At 44.9% G+C, this 16,943-nt stretch overlaps 1 protein-coding gene and 1 non-coding gene across 2 annotated transcripts; one reads left to right on the top strand and one right to left on the bottom strand.

Moving 5' to 3' along the window:
- Positions 1-620: 620 nt before the first annotated feature.
- On the bottom strand, positions 621-10,474 carry TBPL2 (TATA-box binding protein like 2). The gene is made up of 7 exons (XM_054199628.1): positions 10,424-10,474; positions 7,063-7,469; positions 5,963-6,050; positions 5,236-5,327; positions 4,178-4,345; positions 2,514-2,608; positions 621-751 (listed from the first exon to the last, which is right to left on the bottom strand). Exons 1-7 carry the CDS (start codon positions 10,472-10,474, stop codon positions 672-674), a joined length of 981 nt encoding a protein of 326 aa, XP_054055603.1. The 3' UTR covers positions 621-671.
- On the top strand, positions 10,317-10,388 carry TRNAG-UCC (transfer RNA glycine (anticodon UCC)). Its single transcript has one exon. It is a non-coding gene; the product is annotated as a tRNA-Gly (tRNA).
- Positions 10,475-16,943: the final 6,469 nt, after the last annotated feature.

Raw genomic sequence — 16,943 nt, forward strand, 5'->3', positions numbered from 1 at the left:
TGACAAATTAGATAATTTGCTTAGTTACCCCTCCACTCACAGAATTTCTAGGTATGTTCCAGCACTGTCAGGGGCCTTGAATGTCGTCTCTGTAGAAGGAGTACCAACATTCTAACACGTAAGAGTTTATCCAACCGGTAGGATCAGAGGGATTCATCAGATTCCTCTGCAATCACTGTCTTCAAAACACTGAAATTCACAGCTGGATTTTGCAAGCTATATTGTAGACAAAAATATATTTTGAGTTTAAACATGAAAATACAACACCACAGGAGCTAGGTTTTGGTACACTTAAAGCTGAGGATTTTGATAAAGCTAGTCTGAAGTGCAGTGTTGATTCACCTGTTCAACAGGGGAAGAGACACACACTGTTTCTGTTACAAAATACTTACGTGTCACCTTAATATGCATTCTATTAAAAGTACATTCATTTGGCAAATTTTTCAGCTTGACAGGAGTTGTCAGAACTCAAGTGGATTACAGGCAGCTAATCTGAAAGCTAAAAACCATTTCACAAACTATAGAAAGGCATCGGCATTTATAGCATTCAGAATAGCATCATTCGCTTAGTAATCCACAGCGGTGCAATTGGGTCCAGGAATACCCTTGCTTGCATTCCATACACAGTAATACAAACTCATGTATTATTCTTAGTTGCTTTATGGGCCGTGTTATGATGCCTTCTTGAAACCTTTTAGAATGGGGTAGATGTTCTCAAATGCCTCATAGATTTCGGAACGCTCTTTTGCTCCTAGAAAGACATTTAGGAAAAAACAGGTTTAAGAATTAGGAGAGTGTTGAGAATAACTGAATGCAACAAGCCTAATGATAAAATTACAAACCATGAAGAAACACAGGAGTTTAAGAGGAGCTTACTATTGGTTTAAGGCAGAATTTCTATCATACTTCTGCCACCTCACAAAGAACAATTTCTAGCCTGTTTTGCTTTAAGACTAGACAAGTTTTGCTTAATCTGTGGAACCAACAGGAGTTGGCTACTCTTGACAGGTGAAAAAGCATTGGCTTTGAAAAGAAAAAAAACACAAAACAAGGCAACTGAGAACCATGGTGTTACCTGCTTAACAGTAACAGCGCTGCCTGTTGATAAAGTGGAAAGATAGAAACAAGAAGTGAAGGGCATTTATTCCAATACATCCAAGTTGATCTACAGTTTGAGAACTCCCCTTCTCTGGTTCTGAGAAGCTTTTTTATTTTTAAGCTTTGTTAGGTCATCCGCAATTTCAAAGACAGCCTTTTCCACTTTACTGCAAGCAAATCTTTAATACCGAGTCTTGTATGCTGTGTTGCACTAGGCAGGACTGTTCCTTCACAGTGACACTACTCTGCCATGCTAGTGCAACAAACATTAGCTACAAAAAAACAGAATTTAAATGAACTAGCAGTAGGATTAAGTGGCACTCAGGAAGAATGCCTAAACCTTTTCCTCAGAACACACTTGGACATGACTAATTCATGTGCATTACTAAAACTTTTACTTTCAAAAAATAAAGTTACTTTCAAGTTTCTTTCCTGATGAGGGGAAAAATAAAACAACTTTGCAGCTCAGCAAATTCAGTTTTGTCATTGCAGTTGGGCGCAGTGTTCACAGACAAGGACTTACCTTAGTCCTTTTGGGCCTGCTGCACACTCAAGGGTATTGCAATTAGTGTACCCAAAAATGCAACTGTCAGTGGAATAGAACTGGCCAGTATGATTTTACTGGACCCAAGAAGGTGGGAAGCATTTAAGTTTGCACTGAGTGCCCCACTCTTCAGTTAGCTGAGCTCATTTGTGATGCGTGAGAATTTCTGGCTAAAGGCAGGCGCTTCTCTTCTGTCTTTCACGTACCTCAAAGCTGTGTTGTGAATATACATACAGCATTCGGGTCCTCTGGGAACAAGTACCATTTATCTTTCAGTACATCTGAATAAAAGTATTTTCATGATCTTTACAAAAGAGTGTGTTAGGAAATGAAACTTTTTTACATGGGATCTGAGGTACCAATATCTCCTGAGCACACTTAGCAAGCCTTTTGCCTCGTTGAGTGTTTTGCCAAACAGTCTGGAACAAGTTCTTAGATCTCCACCCTTTCCTCTAATAATCCCTACTAAATGTTGTCAGTGAAGTGTTTTAAGAAGTTTGCTTCCTGTCCAAGCAATTTTAAATTGCTTATTGTGGTATTCATCCTTAAGTGATTGAGTAGTTACTAGCATGTCAGCATCCTGTTGGGATTCTGCAGATAGACACATGACATTATGCTTTAAATAAGATAAAGATATTAAAGTTTAACAACATGGAAGTCTGAGACACTATCTGAAGCACTATGAGATTCTAGTGCAACAATACTGACATTGTTATCTGCAGAAAACACAGACAAGCAGCAGTAGGCATTACAAAGATTGCAGAGTGGCTTTACTGTGGCACAATACTAGTTTAGCTAATGTTCAGTTTAAATGCTTTCGCAGAAGATGTGGTAGCACTTGATTACAAATGTACAGAGGGAGACCACTTACCAGTCAGTACAACTTTTCCAGACACAAAGATAAGCAGCACTATCCTTGGTTTGACCATCCTATAAATAAGGCCAGGAAATAGTTCAGGTTCATAGCTGTTTCAAAGCAAGCAGGTAAGATTAGTAAAATGCAAATACTGTTTCAGTGTTTCATGCGTAAAGTGCTCTTTAATTATACTAACAATAGAGTAATTAAACACACAGATTTTAGCTAGCTACCCAGAGAAAGGCAGGTCAGGTTTTAGACATGAAGAGAAACATGGTAATCCCAGCTGGAGCTGGTAAGAGTTCTTCATGCTTACTTTTAAAGATTTCTGAGCCACTTCTGAGTGCGATTTTTCCGTAGCATTGAAACTATTATTGTAATCCCCAAACAGCACCCAAATCCTTCTTAGTCTGCAAAGAGCCCTTATCAGGAAACATCTTGTGCAACTAAGGCAAGATGACAGCCAAGTGAATCTTTAATATATATTTAGTCTGCAAATTAAATGCAAAATATTAGATGCAGTGCTAATAAAAGACACAACTGAATTTTGATTTTATCAGTGCTGAAGTCTTCGTCCTTTCCTCAGTGATGGCAATAAGTAGTTAAGAACAAGCCCATCTCAAAGGCACAGCATGCCCATCAATAAATTGATTAATTAATCAGTTAAATTGATGGCTAGTAGGCATCCAGCGATATCCCAGAAACACACTATACTTTTGGTTCTGTATTTTGCAGTCTGGCTTCATGGCTGATGGTGAGAAACCTTATCCTTGCAGATCGGCATCTGGTTTGCCGGGAGTTAAGAGGCCACTAAGTATTAAAGGTTCACAATGGAGCAAAGGCATAGACCAGGTTCAAGTAGCTTAAGAGCTGCTCCAATTAAACCTGAAGTACTTAATCGAGACTGGTTATTTTCCTGTGGAAAACTACAGTGAAGAAAAATACTAAGGTTTGATATTGCACTTGGCAATAACAGGAGACTAGTAGAATTGTGATCACCAGCACTGCTTAGATTAAGGAAAAATCTCTGGTGCATGTTGCTGTTATGCAGCGACACTGAAGATTGTGTCAGCAATATTCACAGTTAAAGAAAGCTTTTACAAAAGATAATATCTTCATTAACCAACTGAGCAAAGAACACAGGAGCTTCTTGCAGTTCTTCAGCCTTTCTTCTTAACCAGATCTGATTTACCCCAGAAGTGACTGAACACTCATGTACTATGCTGTCAGTTGCAGGGTTTCTAAAGCCTGTGTTTATGGTGTCCCTGCAAGGGGAGAGCTGTGAACAACACACAGGAGGGCAATTTAGAAGAGCCCTTCACTGTTGAATTGTGTCAGTCGTGGTTTCAAGCATTGGAAGCTTTAGTGCTAGTTTGCTGTTCATCATCCTGGCAATTAAGCAGGGGGTTGTTTTGGCTTGTGCCCCACTCAGAACAGGAGTTATTGCAGAAAATAAACTTTACTATCTTTATTGTAACACATGGCATCTACAGCCACTTCACACTTGCTGAACCAGCAAGCACATTTTTTGCTCACCAAAAGACATGCTTGATATTCAGTGTCCAATTAATTATTACCCTGTTTTCCCAGGCTCATGCAGCCTCAGGATTGCGTCTGTTTGCAGCTTACAAAGACACTGCTCCAAGTTGCATGGGGTTGTACCTCTAACTTCCACATACCTGCTGAACTGCTGGTGAGTGAGAACCAAGCCTTCCAGCCGGATGGGGAACCTCACGTCACAGCTCCCGACCATATTTTGTATCTTGAAGTCCAGGAACTTGGCAGGGAACCCAAGCTTCTGCACCACGCGTGCATACTTCCTGGCTGCAAGCCGTGATTGCTCTTCACTGAAGGAAGAGCAGAAGGGGAAAAACAGCTTCGATTAGTGCTCTCTTCTGCTCTCAAGCTGGAAGTTAGTTTGGAGCCACTACCATGCTAATCTGTCCTCCAGAAAAAGACCTGCTACTGCTCAAAATAGCAAGTCTCTCTCCCCAGAACTATTTCAGTGATCTAAAAGGGAAAAGGCACTTTGTCATTCACTTTCCTGTGGTCTATCTGAGCACACTGGAGCATGTTCTGTCACCCAGGAGTTTCCCCTCTCTTTAGGGGTTTCTCAGTTCCTTAAAACACCTTCTCAGGGCTGATCCAAGAGGTAGACTGCAGACACCAGGACAATCATCTAGCTAGTTTGGGATGGTGGTAGGGGTTGGAGAAGAGGTCTCGAGCTGTACGTTTATGCATTCTCATTGGCAGTTTAGGGACATAAAAAAAATAAAATCAAGGGAGCTGCTGAACCTAAGGAAAAGAGCTTCAAAGTACAGAAATAATCTTTGCTTTCCTCCAGTTCCCATTTTCTCGAGGCAGATGTGTTAACTAGTGAGCACAGACACTGAAGAGAGACTTGACAGACACAAGTTATGTCCTAACTCACTTTAAAGTCAGTGAGAAATGCAAATAACCCCTTAACAAGTCATGGTATTTTAGCAGCATTTCTGCTAGTGTCTGCTCAGCTCCATCTATATTCAGGGACAGAAGCACACAATTCAGTAATTACTAAACTGCCATCATGAAGAGAAAGCTAACCATTTTTTGATACCAGTGCTTCATTTTTTTCCCTTGCAATTATGACAGCCCTTTGCTAGATAATTTAAACAGGGTTTTCTGACATTCTTCATCAGAATATAGGCATAGCTGCAAGACCCAGACCTTTAGAGGGAAGGAAAAATAAAAAAGTTACCTTTTTGCTCCTGTGCAGACCATTTTTCCTGAACTGAAGATTAGGGCTGTTGTTCGTGGCTCCCTGATTCTCATGATCACAGCAGCAAACCTCTACAAATTCAAAGGAAGACCTCGCAGTCCAGCTGAGGAATTTAGCTGGTGCTGTATCACTGTTCATTCTTTCAAGAATTGTCACTTTCAAAGCTCAATACAGCATGCATTTGCTTTGCATAAGCGTTCATTTACCACCCTGAAGTTATTTTCCACCCACTTAGGACTATGGGGCTTAAAACTACAGTCACAGGACCACTACCTCGTCCCTTACAGAAACCCAGTCTATTCCCAGTAAGTTTCTGCAGTCTAGGCCACTTGTTAGAAGTGTCACATAATACCACTCTGACTCCAGTAATTCTCTTCAATTCAAACAGGAGTTTTAACCCCCCCTAGTAAGGGCTGCTTGAGCCCTTTCAGCTGGAGGTAGCTGGCCCAGGTGGGAGGGTTCATCTAATTTCTTAAACAGCTTGGTAATTGCTAGGGTTTTATTCAAAGAAAAAAATAAAATTCTTATGGTCCCCTGTGTATCTTTTAATTTAACAGGCCCAAATTGCAGAATTTTATGACTTTCCCCTGTGGGTCAAACCAGTGCTATTAGAAGAGGGACAAAGCTCATGGTGAATTTGTATATTAGAATCCAGCAGCACCAAGAAAGGGGAGTGCAAGTAAAGCTTTGAGTCCTTAAGATTTACCTTTGGGTTATACTCTGCATTTCTGGCATGCAGAGCTATGTTCTTCAGATCTAGTTTACAAGCCAAGTTTACAGTCGACACGATATTCCTGAGGAATGAGAGGGGAATTTTGTTATTGCAAAAGCAATCCACTGCAGACCCAACCCCCAACATTATTAGCTTAATGAGAAGTCACACTCCAATTAATAATTGCCATCAACTAATTTCCTGCCTCTTTCCCACTCTAGCATTAAGCTACTTCTGGCAAAACTTGAGTAATTCAATACCAAAATTACAGTTTCTCACAGGAGGAGATATAACGAGGTATGAAATTATTAGTCCCTGAGCACTAAGTTTGTGTGTCTTCCAAGAACTACATCACTGAAGCCTTTCACAGCTTTGAATTGAGCCACTACTGAGTGTTTACAGAGTCCCTACAGCACTCTTGAAGTAGATAAGAGTATGTCATTCTCTACAGGTATAAACTACTCCATCATTGCTCTAGCCTAGACAGGACAAGATCTTTTAACAAGGCCAGAATTTCTCTCACTTCTTTTCATGCCCCTTTCCCTTGCTCAGTTCAGACTCTTTCTGTGCTCAGAAAAGCAGACTGACATCTTTAAACCTCTTTGAGTCTGCCATTATCCTTAACATTCTCCTTGCTGGAAGAAATCCTCCTTTTCAAGTATTTTTGTCATTTCGTCCTGTGGAATGAATTAGCTAGCAGTACATACTCTATATAAATAGTTTCTACCAAACATTTCTCCCATGGAGAGACTTCATCTCCTGTCTCCCAGAAGAAACTTTTCCCCCTTAACAAGCCAGAAGCATTTTGGGTACTCACTCAGCATGTTTATCAGGTCCACTCTCCCCCGTTTTGCTAAGCTGGGTGTTGTTCTGTGCCACTTTATGTTGCACAGGATCCAGTTGCCTTCCAATATTGGCAGTCCATTTGCTCCACCTCTCCTCAAAGAGGAACAGCTGCCTGTCTAGTCTTTTATGTGGCCTTATTTAAGGCCAAACCATGCTTGCCACATTCTTTGAGAATTCAGAGCATTACCTTGCAGTTTAAGCAAAACTATTACTATTATATATGCTACATATATAATACATTAACTCACTGTAACTGAGGAACTATGCCAGAGCTTTCCGATGCGGGTGTCACCGGGGTCATAGGAGTCATTGGTGTCAGAGGAGGACATGTGCCAGATGCTTCAGGGGACGGCTGAGTTGTATCTGGACATGACAAGCTGCTTTCATCCCTGAAGATACCACTCTCCTCATTTCTTGATATTGACCCATCAAGCTCTTTTTGCATTTCATGGCCATCTTCAGATAAATTTTGTTCTTTGTTGTCTTGGGTAATATCTGGAAGAAAGCTGAGGTCCACAGAGGAGAAGTCTGTAGGAAGTTCTTTGGGCTGATTAAGTTGAGAACCAAACAACACATCTTCAGTTGTTTGAATTGGAAGGTCTACATCATAAGGGCTCATGGGAGAAAACAGCTGAGGACTAGTAGAAAGGTCATCCTGGAATTAAGAAAAAGTGTCATTAAGGATCTTGTATTAAAACATTTACTTTAACTGTGATACTACATTAGGATTAATCTTCAATGTGGAAGTTTCAATCTTTTTCCCCCCCGCCCATACATATTATAGCAAAGAATAGTCTTAAGATTTGAAAGTGCATCCTCTGCTTGTCTGTCAGCATATAAAAATCCAGATAACTTCTATAGTAGAAATATGCATTTTCCCCCCACACCTCAGAGGCAGTCTGGAGTACTCCTGTAATACCACAAACAGCAAAATACTGTGAACCTTCCGCAGTGACTGGAGGAACAATGCTGGCCCTTTGCCCTTCACAGCCATTGTCGTGCCTCAGTTACACACGTAACCAACATAATTGCTCGTGAGTTTTTCCAAGGAAGACAGCTGGCATTTTCTGGATGGGTTTAGCTCCCACTCACTATATTACTAGCTCCTCTCCCTGCTACCAGGAGACAGTGTCAGTGTTGTGTTGGATTTGTGCAACAGAGGGCAGCAGCTCACAGAATCCCGAGCAGTTTATTCTTTTCAGCTGCTGGAGGTCACCAGCTTAATTTAAGTGAGACAGAGTCAGCAAATCCAGCATCCATTCCCAGATCAAGCATGCGACATATCTGCAAGCAAGGTCCTGCATACTAATATCCTTCTTTATCAGCTGTTTATTATTAAAAGCTATTTAAACGGCATCATAATATGATGAGGCAAGAGTTTAGGGAAGGATTTATTCCCTTCTCCATTAGGGCATAGACCTCTAGTTAGTAGAGAGCTTCTTCCCAGAAGGCGGTTTCTGCCAACGCCCACATCAGGTGACAGCTTGGACTACATGATCCATACAAGGGGTTTTGTGTTCATTTAGGCATTTTTGGGCTGGAGAGCCAAAAGGACTTGAGAAGTCCGAGCACAAATCAGAACAGGGAACCATGCACAAGACTGAGGCCCTGGAGTCGGCAGCTCCTGCCCGAGCTCCAGCGGGAGCAGGGTTTCCAGATCAATGCTTTCCAGCCCTGAGCCAGGGCTGCTCTGTGTTCTGCGCTAATCAGCTCACTTAGCAACGCAGCCATGCACACAGGCAGATCTCTGCTCCTACTTACTCTGCAGTATATTTGCCTGGAGACACTTCGAAAACTCTTACTAAGTGACAAATCCTCCCAGAGAACCCTTTCTAGCTTGAATAAGTTTATCTCTGAAAGCATCATGAACACCTAAGTTCAAAATTGTTTCCAAAACTGACTTATAGGTGCAGAGCCCCATATGAGATCAGCTGGGGCAGGGTCCTACTGAATAAGACTGGGTACTCCTTAACCCCATGGCTCTTTGGAAGGCAGGATCCAAGAGCACTGTCTGAGAATTAAGAGGTCAGATACAAAGGTATCAGCAGTTACAAATAACAATATACTATGGAATAACTAAAATACATCTGTTTTAAACAGATATTTTTCAAGTTTGCAACAGAGGAAGGCAGGCACAGTCTCTGCAAGACCTCCAGTGGGCTAAGGCTTAGCTGTACAGGAGCTAATTTTTGTATTAATTATGATGCAGAGAAAATGGTACAAAAAAGCCGCATCACTGCGAGCCTGTAGGACCGCTCACACATCATGCTAAGGGGCATCAGAGTGTGCAATATATATAACAGTCAAAACTCTTCCCCCTCCAGTTTGTGGCACAGCTCAAAGGAAGAAGCTGATGGATAAATGAGTGGTATATGAGGCTGGAAGTATTAAACAGCTGTAAAACAAGTAAAAAAAAAGTAACAGAAAGGGAACCGCATAGAGTAGGTAGAAACAGAAAGCAAATCTTCTTTTCTTATCAGGTTTACATATAACTAGTTTGGAATAAAGCCCTTACAGGGTTAAAAGCGCTGGGGAAAATTGCCTTCTTAGGCAGATGCTCAGAGGCTGTGAAAGGGGGCACAAGACCATGTTTATATTGGGCTGGCTGCCAGGGGTTATTGCTATAGACTCGAGGTTAATTAACTTCACTGAAGGCCCCATCAACAGCATAGCTTTGGACATCTCCCAGCAGCTCCAGCAAGGATATTTCACACATAGATCCTGCCTGAGATCACTAAGTTTGGGGCAGCTTGAGGGGAAACAGCCATTTTCACTTCCACTGGAGTAATTCCTGCAACCCAGGTACACATAAATCAAATCCAGCTGCTTTAAACAACTGGCTTGGATTTTTTTTTTTCCTTTCTGCAGTGATATCTCACAAATCTGCTATTATCAAGTATCCCAGCAAGTCTGAAACACAAAAAGCTCTGTAGCATTTGTAAAACCCTGGTTATACCTCATCACATTATATACTTTATGCGGCCATATTCTGAGGGCTTTACTGAATGTCTCTGGATTTAAGCAGCCCATTTTCTGAGCTGAAAAAGTAGTTTACAACAGGATGCAGAAGAAGGAGTTGTGTTCCTTGGGTGAAGATGATGCCCAGCTGAGAAGCCCTGCCCTCTACTAGTTCCTCACCCTGTGGTCTCTGCAACCACCTGAGCCCAGGAAGACTATTCTAAATACCAGGAAAAAGAATTTTTTTGCAAGTATTTCCCAACCAGCATGAAGAGATCTGAGCCCCCTTCTCCCTCAGTACCAACACACCCCACTACGCAGGCTGTCCCTCGCAGAGAGCGAGTTTGAACACAAGCAGTGCTCCTCTCGCAGCACTTGAGGACAACCTCCCCCAGCAGCTCTGGACCATTATAGCTCAGTAGTCCCCTACTCAGGCCCGGGCTGGAGATGGTAGCCAGACCACCTGGGACACAAAAAATCCGCGGACGACAGAGCCCCGGGGCCACCGTACTTGAGACGCGGACGGAAAACTTTGTGCAGCGCGGCGTTGGTGGTATAGTGGTGAGCATAGCTGCCTTCCAAGCAGTTGACCCGGGTTCGATTCCCGGCCAACGCAGCTTTTTCTTTTTTTTTCCCCCCCTCCCTTTTTACCTGCCCGCCGCAACGCTCCAGGTACTGCTCCAGCGGCGAGATACCATCCATGAGCACAAGCAACCCCCCGATACCCCCTCGGCCCCGCTTTTATCCCCGAGGGGGCGGTACCGGGGGCAGGTGCAGCTCATCAGGGAGCGGAGCCCAGTGCAGCTGGTTTTAAATAGGCGAGGGCTGCGGGTCCCTCTGGGCTGCGATTTTTACCCCCATCAAACAGCCTCTAAGCCTCTCACCTGCCCTTGGCAGGGCTGTCCACAGGGATTTGCTCCATCCTGGGGGAAGCCTAGAGAAATCAGGCGGTTTTACTGGAGCCTACAAACATAAGCTGCTCCCCAAGCTCCCCTGAGCCTGCTCCCTCCGCAGGGCTGCAGCTTAGACCTTGTGAACATAAAGCACCTCTAGCTGGTGCTTTGGAGCCAGCAAGTGTTAATGTGCCCTTAATTTCTCCCACCTGCCTCATCAAGTGCAATAAGGCACATCTGGTCCTTTGAGAGCAGCCCCAGTCCAAAATTATCAACCTCAAACTCAAGGCATTGCAATGAAATGGCCTAATCTCAGCTGGGCCACTGCTGCTAATGAGGCTAAGAGAGAGGAAGCCATTACTCCTTACAGTCCCTGCTGTCCTCCCCTTGCAGATGTTTTCCACGCTGCTGTCTCTGTTTCCACTCCCCATGAGTGATGATTTAAGGCCATTCCCATCTCAAAACACTCATGTGTGGAGAGTCCAGGTGTGAGGTGGTGTGTTCCCAGGAGGGAGTTTGTGTTGTGCCGACGTAGCTCAGCTCGGGCGCTGCTTGACATGACACCAGCGGTTGCTGACTCGTTCCTTCTCTTCTGTCCTGTCACCGTGTGGTGATGGATGGATGGATAAATGGATGGATGGATGAGTTTCTGCAAAGGCACAGCTGGGGACATGTCCTTGTCCCTGTCTGGGCTGGTGGATGTGCTGACTGCCATGATCAATGTACCTGTTGCTCTGCTAGACAGGGCTTCGCTTTCCGCTATAAGATTTGCTTGCAAATAGGAGGGTGAGCTGAAAAAAACCCTTTGGAAGAATATGTCACAACCCAGGCATGCAGCAGGTCTTTGGGAGGTGCTGCCAGGCTCTTCTTGCTGCCTCAGAGGTGGCAAGGATTAGATTTGCATCCTTTATCCGTGGGGCAGAATGTACATGGTTGAGGAGCATCCTTCCCTCCTCAGCGCAGCCTGCTGGGCTGGTTTCCTGGTATTTCTGGGACTCACCTTGCCCCAGCGCTTTACAGGTGCCAAATCCCCCCCAGCCCCAGAAAAATTCAGCCTACAGCAGGTTGATTTACATCATGCTGCCCATCCCCGAGCAGCCAGGAGGCAAGTCGAGCAGCAAAGAGAGGAGAAGATTCTCTGCTGGGTTGCAGCTTGAATTACAGAGGCTGGTGGAGCTAAGCTCGGACCAGTTCAGGTTGGTTAAAACTAACACGTCCTGTTTAGAGTTGGCGGGTGACTGGGAGGGTTGCAGACAGCTCCATGGCCTCAGCTGCTTTTGCCAGCACAATGGGATGGGGTACCAAGGGCTGTGGTGGGGGACCCTGATCCCACTGGCAGCAGCAAGCCCAGCCCTCGCAGGCTCCTTCATGACAGCGTGGGTCTGCGTTGCCCACAGGAGTCACTGAATTCAGTGCAGGGATTGCACTGGATTCGTTTTGTCCTCGCAGGGGCATCCCACGGAGACAGGAGATTGGTGCTCCCACAGTGTGTGAACGCTGTTGCTGTGCTTAAGTTGGGAAGCTGGAGTATTGTGGTGGTCACGGTGTTTCCCTGGTGTGGCCCTGCCTCTAGCACTGCAGCTTTAGTGCGATGAGTTTCCTTGACTAATTAATCTGTCATTGCGCTGCAGAACGCCCCTGGAAATGAGATAGGTTCATCCTGCAGCTCCTGGGGACTGATTTTTCTGCATTTTTTGAACCTGAGATGGAGAGGTCAAACCCTAGTGTTCAAGTGAGAGAGGCTACATCAGAGATGAACATAAAATACAAATCTCTTAATATTGGTGTTGCTTCTTGTCTTGGATAGGGGCATCCTGCAAATGGCAGTGAGAAGCAATGTGATTTTGGGTAAGCCATGAAGTTTGGTGCCTCTTCTGTTAAATGTGTGTATGATTGTTTACCCATCTTGAGGCGGAGAAGAAGGGAAGATGTTTAGAAAGCTGCGAGACGATCAGAGGAGTCATGAGTCACATTGTGCGGGTGATTCAAGCTCTCGGGGTTGCTTTGACCTAGAGGAAGGGTCTGCTGGATGCTGCCCAAGGGAGGGGGGCCATGCTGTGCCTCGGGATGTCTCTGTGCTCGCAGCCTCCTCGAGGCCAGGCATCCACTCACGGAGGGTCAGTGAGTGGGGTGCCCAGTGATGGGGAGCCCCAGTGAGCGGAGGTGCAGGTGGTGGGAGGTCCGGAGAGCGGCGATCCAGCGAGCAGGAGGCACTGAGTCCCTGGGCTTCCCCCTCCCTGAGTCTCCCAGTCTCTGGGTCTCCCCTTCTTAGTCATCAGAGGCATCATCCTCTCTGTGCTGCAAGGTAGCGTTCTTCCTTCCTTCTTCAGCAGGAGACTCTGACCACCGTCATCAGCTGGAAAGACGTTAATTTAAAATGTGTCACTTGGAACTCATGAGACTTATCTGCTGGGTTTCTGATCATCCAGGTCCAATAATATTAGAAAGGGCAACTAGTTTTCTTCCAGCTTAAAAAAGATCATTCCTATCTCAAGCTGCCTTCTTTTTTTTGGTTTTGGTTTTTTTTCTCCCTTTATTTTCAGATTTTAATTCCCTTTGGGAAGCAGCAGCCACCCGGAGCCAGGCCGAGGTGACTCAGGAGCAGGAGTGCTTGGAACAGGGAAGGAGCCAGGCTCCCCCCCAACACGCTGGAGGCAGCCACGACGCACGTCCCCAAGCGGCGGGAGCCAGTTACGGTGAATCATCACATAGTTACTGTAATGGTGAATTGTCATGAGTCTTAATTAGCAAATTGGTTAATTTTACTTAGAAAGTTGATGATTAGTACAGCAATAAGTGCTTTGTGCATTCTTTGTAAGCCATTCAATATCGGTCTTCCTTGGATAACTAATTGGAGAAGACTATTCCACAGAGCTTCTGCTGGCATTCCTGCATCGGTCTCTTAAACATTTCTGCAGCAGACATTCCTGCGTTACCTGGATGCTGTAGCCTGGTTATGGGACAGGACTGATCACAGGAGACTTCCAAAAACCTGGAAGGGACAAGGAGCAAGTCAGTAAGGAAGCTCTACCTGTTTTACTCATTAATGCTCTCACAGCTGCCTTCTATTCCAGCATGCTGTAAATGCCTTGCTGCTTGCTTTGAAGTTGGTTATGCTGGTTTTGGCTTTATCTTATCTTTTTCAGGAGCCAGTTTGAGAATTAAAAGCTCATGATTGGCAACGTTCTGCTTTCTGCTTTCCTGAGCTTTATGCTAAACTCTTACAGTTGTAATTGTCTCAGGTGTAGCTTACATCTCCTGGTGCCCTCACTGCCTGCAGCATTAAAGCCCTGCCTTTGGAGGAGGTAGAGGAGCAACCGAGAGCAGGATCGTGTTCAAAGAAGAGAGTAATACATTATGCACAAGATGTCTTTTGAGCGCAGCACCTTCCAATTACCCCAGGCCTCTACGCTTCTCTGTCAACAGCAGAATCTAAGTCTTGTTGTGAAGGTGATTCCTTCTGTTGGTTTAGCCCTGTTTTGGTCCCTGTACCTTGATTCCCTTCTTGCCAGGGACGTAAAGAGAGGGAGGTGCTGAGGAGGACCCCCAAGGGAGGTCAGAGAGAGGAGCAGGTGAGCTGCAGAGAGGTCAGTGGGCTCTGCGGGAGCAAAGGACCTGCATGGAGCTGGCAAGGCTCTCGAGAAGCAGCTGCAGCCCAAAAGGCAACTTAGAGGTAGATACCGGAGTGCATTCGGTCTGACAAGTGTGACCATCACTCTCTGACGCTTACTTATCCCATAATACTCCGTTCTATACCTGTTCAATGCTTGTACAGCGTCAATAGATACTGGATTTATTGCCAGGGAAAGAAAGAAGCCGCCGTGACTACTCAATGAGTAATAGTGAGTAATTTGACTTTTAATTGACTTATTAAGTGTATCATCATTAGGTTATGCTGGTGTAAATACGAACAGAATCAGGTCCATTAGATTTGATATTTTGTTCCAACTTGCCCCTGTGTAAGTCAGGAGTAACCCTCTTATGGAAGTGAGGTTACAGTGATTTGTTGGGTCAGAATGATTTGGTTTTCCAGTTTTTCTGGGTGATGGGAAGAAGGGCTGTAACTTCCCGTTTTCCCCCTAGTGCTGTGTTTCCCTCCCTGTATCGGCTGATGCAGCCCAGGTCGCACAGTGGTAAGACTGCCTCTTCTTTGTCCCAGTTAAACTGGGGCTCTCTTATTCCCTGGAGAGGACAGTTATAGGGGATTTGGGTACTCTTTGCAAACATTAGTGGACTCTCAGCATTTGTCTGCTAATGCATCCGCCTTCCATCCTTGCTGGCAGAGACCGGTGTGAGGTCAGTGCTCGGCAAGCATTGACTTCTGGACCAGGGAAGAAAGTCACTCCTGTCAGATGGAAAAGGGGTAGACTGGCTAGAAAAGAGACATTTTTTTCTGGCTTCTACAGCCTTATTATGTGCAATGAAGACACTAACTGCCCCCATGTCAGAGAATTGCTGAGAACCAGACCCAGAGAGGATTGCCAAATCCTCCGCTGAATGCCAGAGGAAGCACTGTGAGTAAAAGCCATCTGTCTCAACTGAAAGGCTGAATGGTGACTTGAAAACTGTACAGTTAACTTCATTTATTTTTCCTATCTATGCAAAGCAATGCACTGATTAAACGAAGGCGCTCTGTATGTTGTTTGCATAGAAATCCACTCGTCCTGGCCCAGTCACGCTCTTAAGCCTTGTTCTGCGCTGTGGGGGAGAGCACATCAGTCTATTTTTATTTTTCATTCTATGTTGCATTTAAAATAGGGACAGAAAAGGGGGGGGAGTGTGTGTGTGTGTGGCTTTAAACATTGGCTGCCACCTTAATTGCAACCTAGCAATTAATGGCTAGAGGCTTTCTTGGCCAGCTCCTCCATGAATGTCACACACACAAATATTTCTGACACCTGGGTTCAGAAATATTCTTCTGTGCTTTTTGTTAAGTCATCTTTCTAATTTTTGTGCCAAATGGTCTGCGTAAATTGAATTGCATTTAAATGAGGTGAGTATGCGATGGATCATCTGACTGCTGCTCTTTGCCTCCAAGTTTTGTGACAAATCGCTCTTAATGCAAACACCTTGTCTCATATCTTGAACTTACTGCTGCAATTAAATACTGATCCTTTAAGCCTTATCTGGAAAAAAACAATATAGTAATAGCACTCGTGCGTGTTTGCACAGAAAAGCAGAGAGGTGTGCATATAGCAGATGCTAACAGACCTCTATTAATTTAGTTTACAGGGGTAGCAGTAACATTGGAGACACGAGCAATGACATTGGCATGTCTAGGACCTTCAGGGACAGCTCTCCAGGAATTAGAGCGTATACTGTGATGCCTTCACTGCTGTGTCAGCTGAACTGTGCCACCACTGGAGTTTTTATTAGCTTATTGCATAGCGGAGGACAACTAAATGCTCTGCAAATACAATGGGCCATGGAGGGTTCTGACCAGGCACTGAAATCCCCGTAAAACTTAGTTTTGTCTGAGTGATGAGCAAGATACAGTGACTGACACCGGAATGAGTCCGCGGGGTGCGCAGCTCGGTGGTTAGTCAGTCCTCATTACCTCTTTCTCCAATTAACGGCGAGCAAATCAGCGCTCCTGAGTCAACTCAGGAGAAACCAGACTTCCCCAAAATGCTGCCAGATGTCAGCAGAAGCTCCGATCTCCCCCCCCCACCCCCCGCCATGACCTTTTGGTACTTTTAACACCCGTAATTAGCTGTAAGCACAGTCATGTTTCTGTCACTCAACCCTTCGCCCATGGTCTGCCAGTAAAGGCAGAGAGTTTGGCCGCGAGGAAGGAGGCCGCGCCTGGCCCGGCCGTCTTGGGCTCCTGCACTTCATCCCATTGCCATGCTTGTCCCAGCCAAGCAGGAATCCAGCCAGGGATCCCTGTCAGTACAGCCTCATCCCTCCATTTGGATCTTCTTCGCTCCTCCTTGCTGTCTTTGCAGTTTCTGTTTGTTATGGTTTGAAAAAACCCACAACAAATTATTGTCGTTTAGACGGTTATTCTCTCACCTGATCATTCCTCCCCACCCAGGATGGGGAACCGGGGAAAACAAGGAAACCCGAGGGTTGAAATATAAATAGATTTAATAGGATAAGTATAAATAATTAGCAATAATAATAAATAACCAATACTGATCCTGATACCAATATGAAATATACAAGGATTATACCCAGCCCATTCCATCAGTGGGAAGCTGCACTCCCAGCAGGGACAGCCAATGTGGGACACTGTGAGCACTGTGTCTGGGGCTCCGGCACCGGGGCAAGGAGTT

This window comes from Rissa tridactyla, chromosome 4 (assembly GCF_028500815.1).
Source record: "Rissa tridactyla isolate bRisTri1 chromosome 4, bRisTri1.patW.cur.20221130, whole genome shotgun sequence".
Lineage (NCBI taxonomy): Eukaryota > Metazoa > Chordata > Aves > Charadriiformes > Laridae > Rissa > Rissa tridactyla.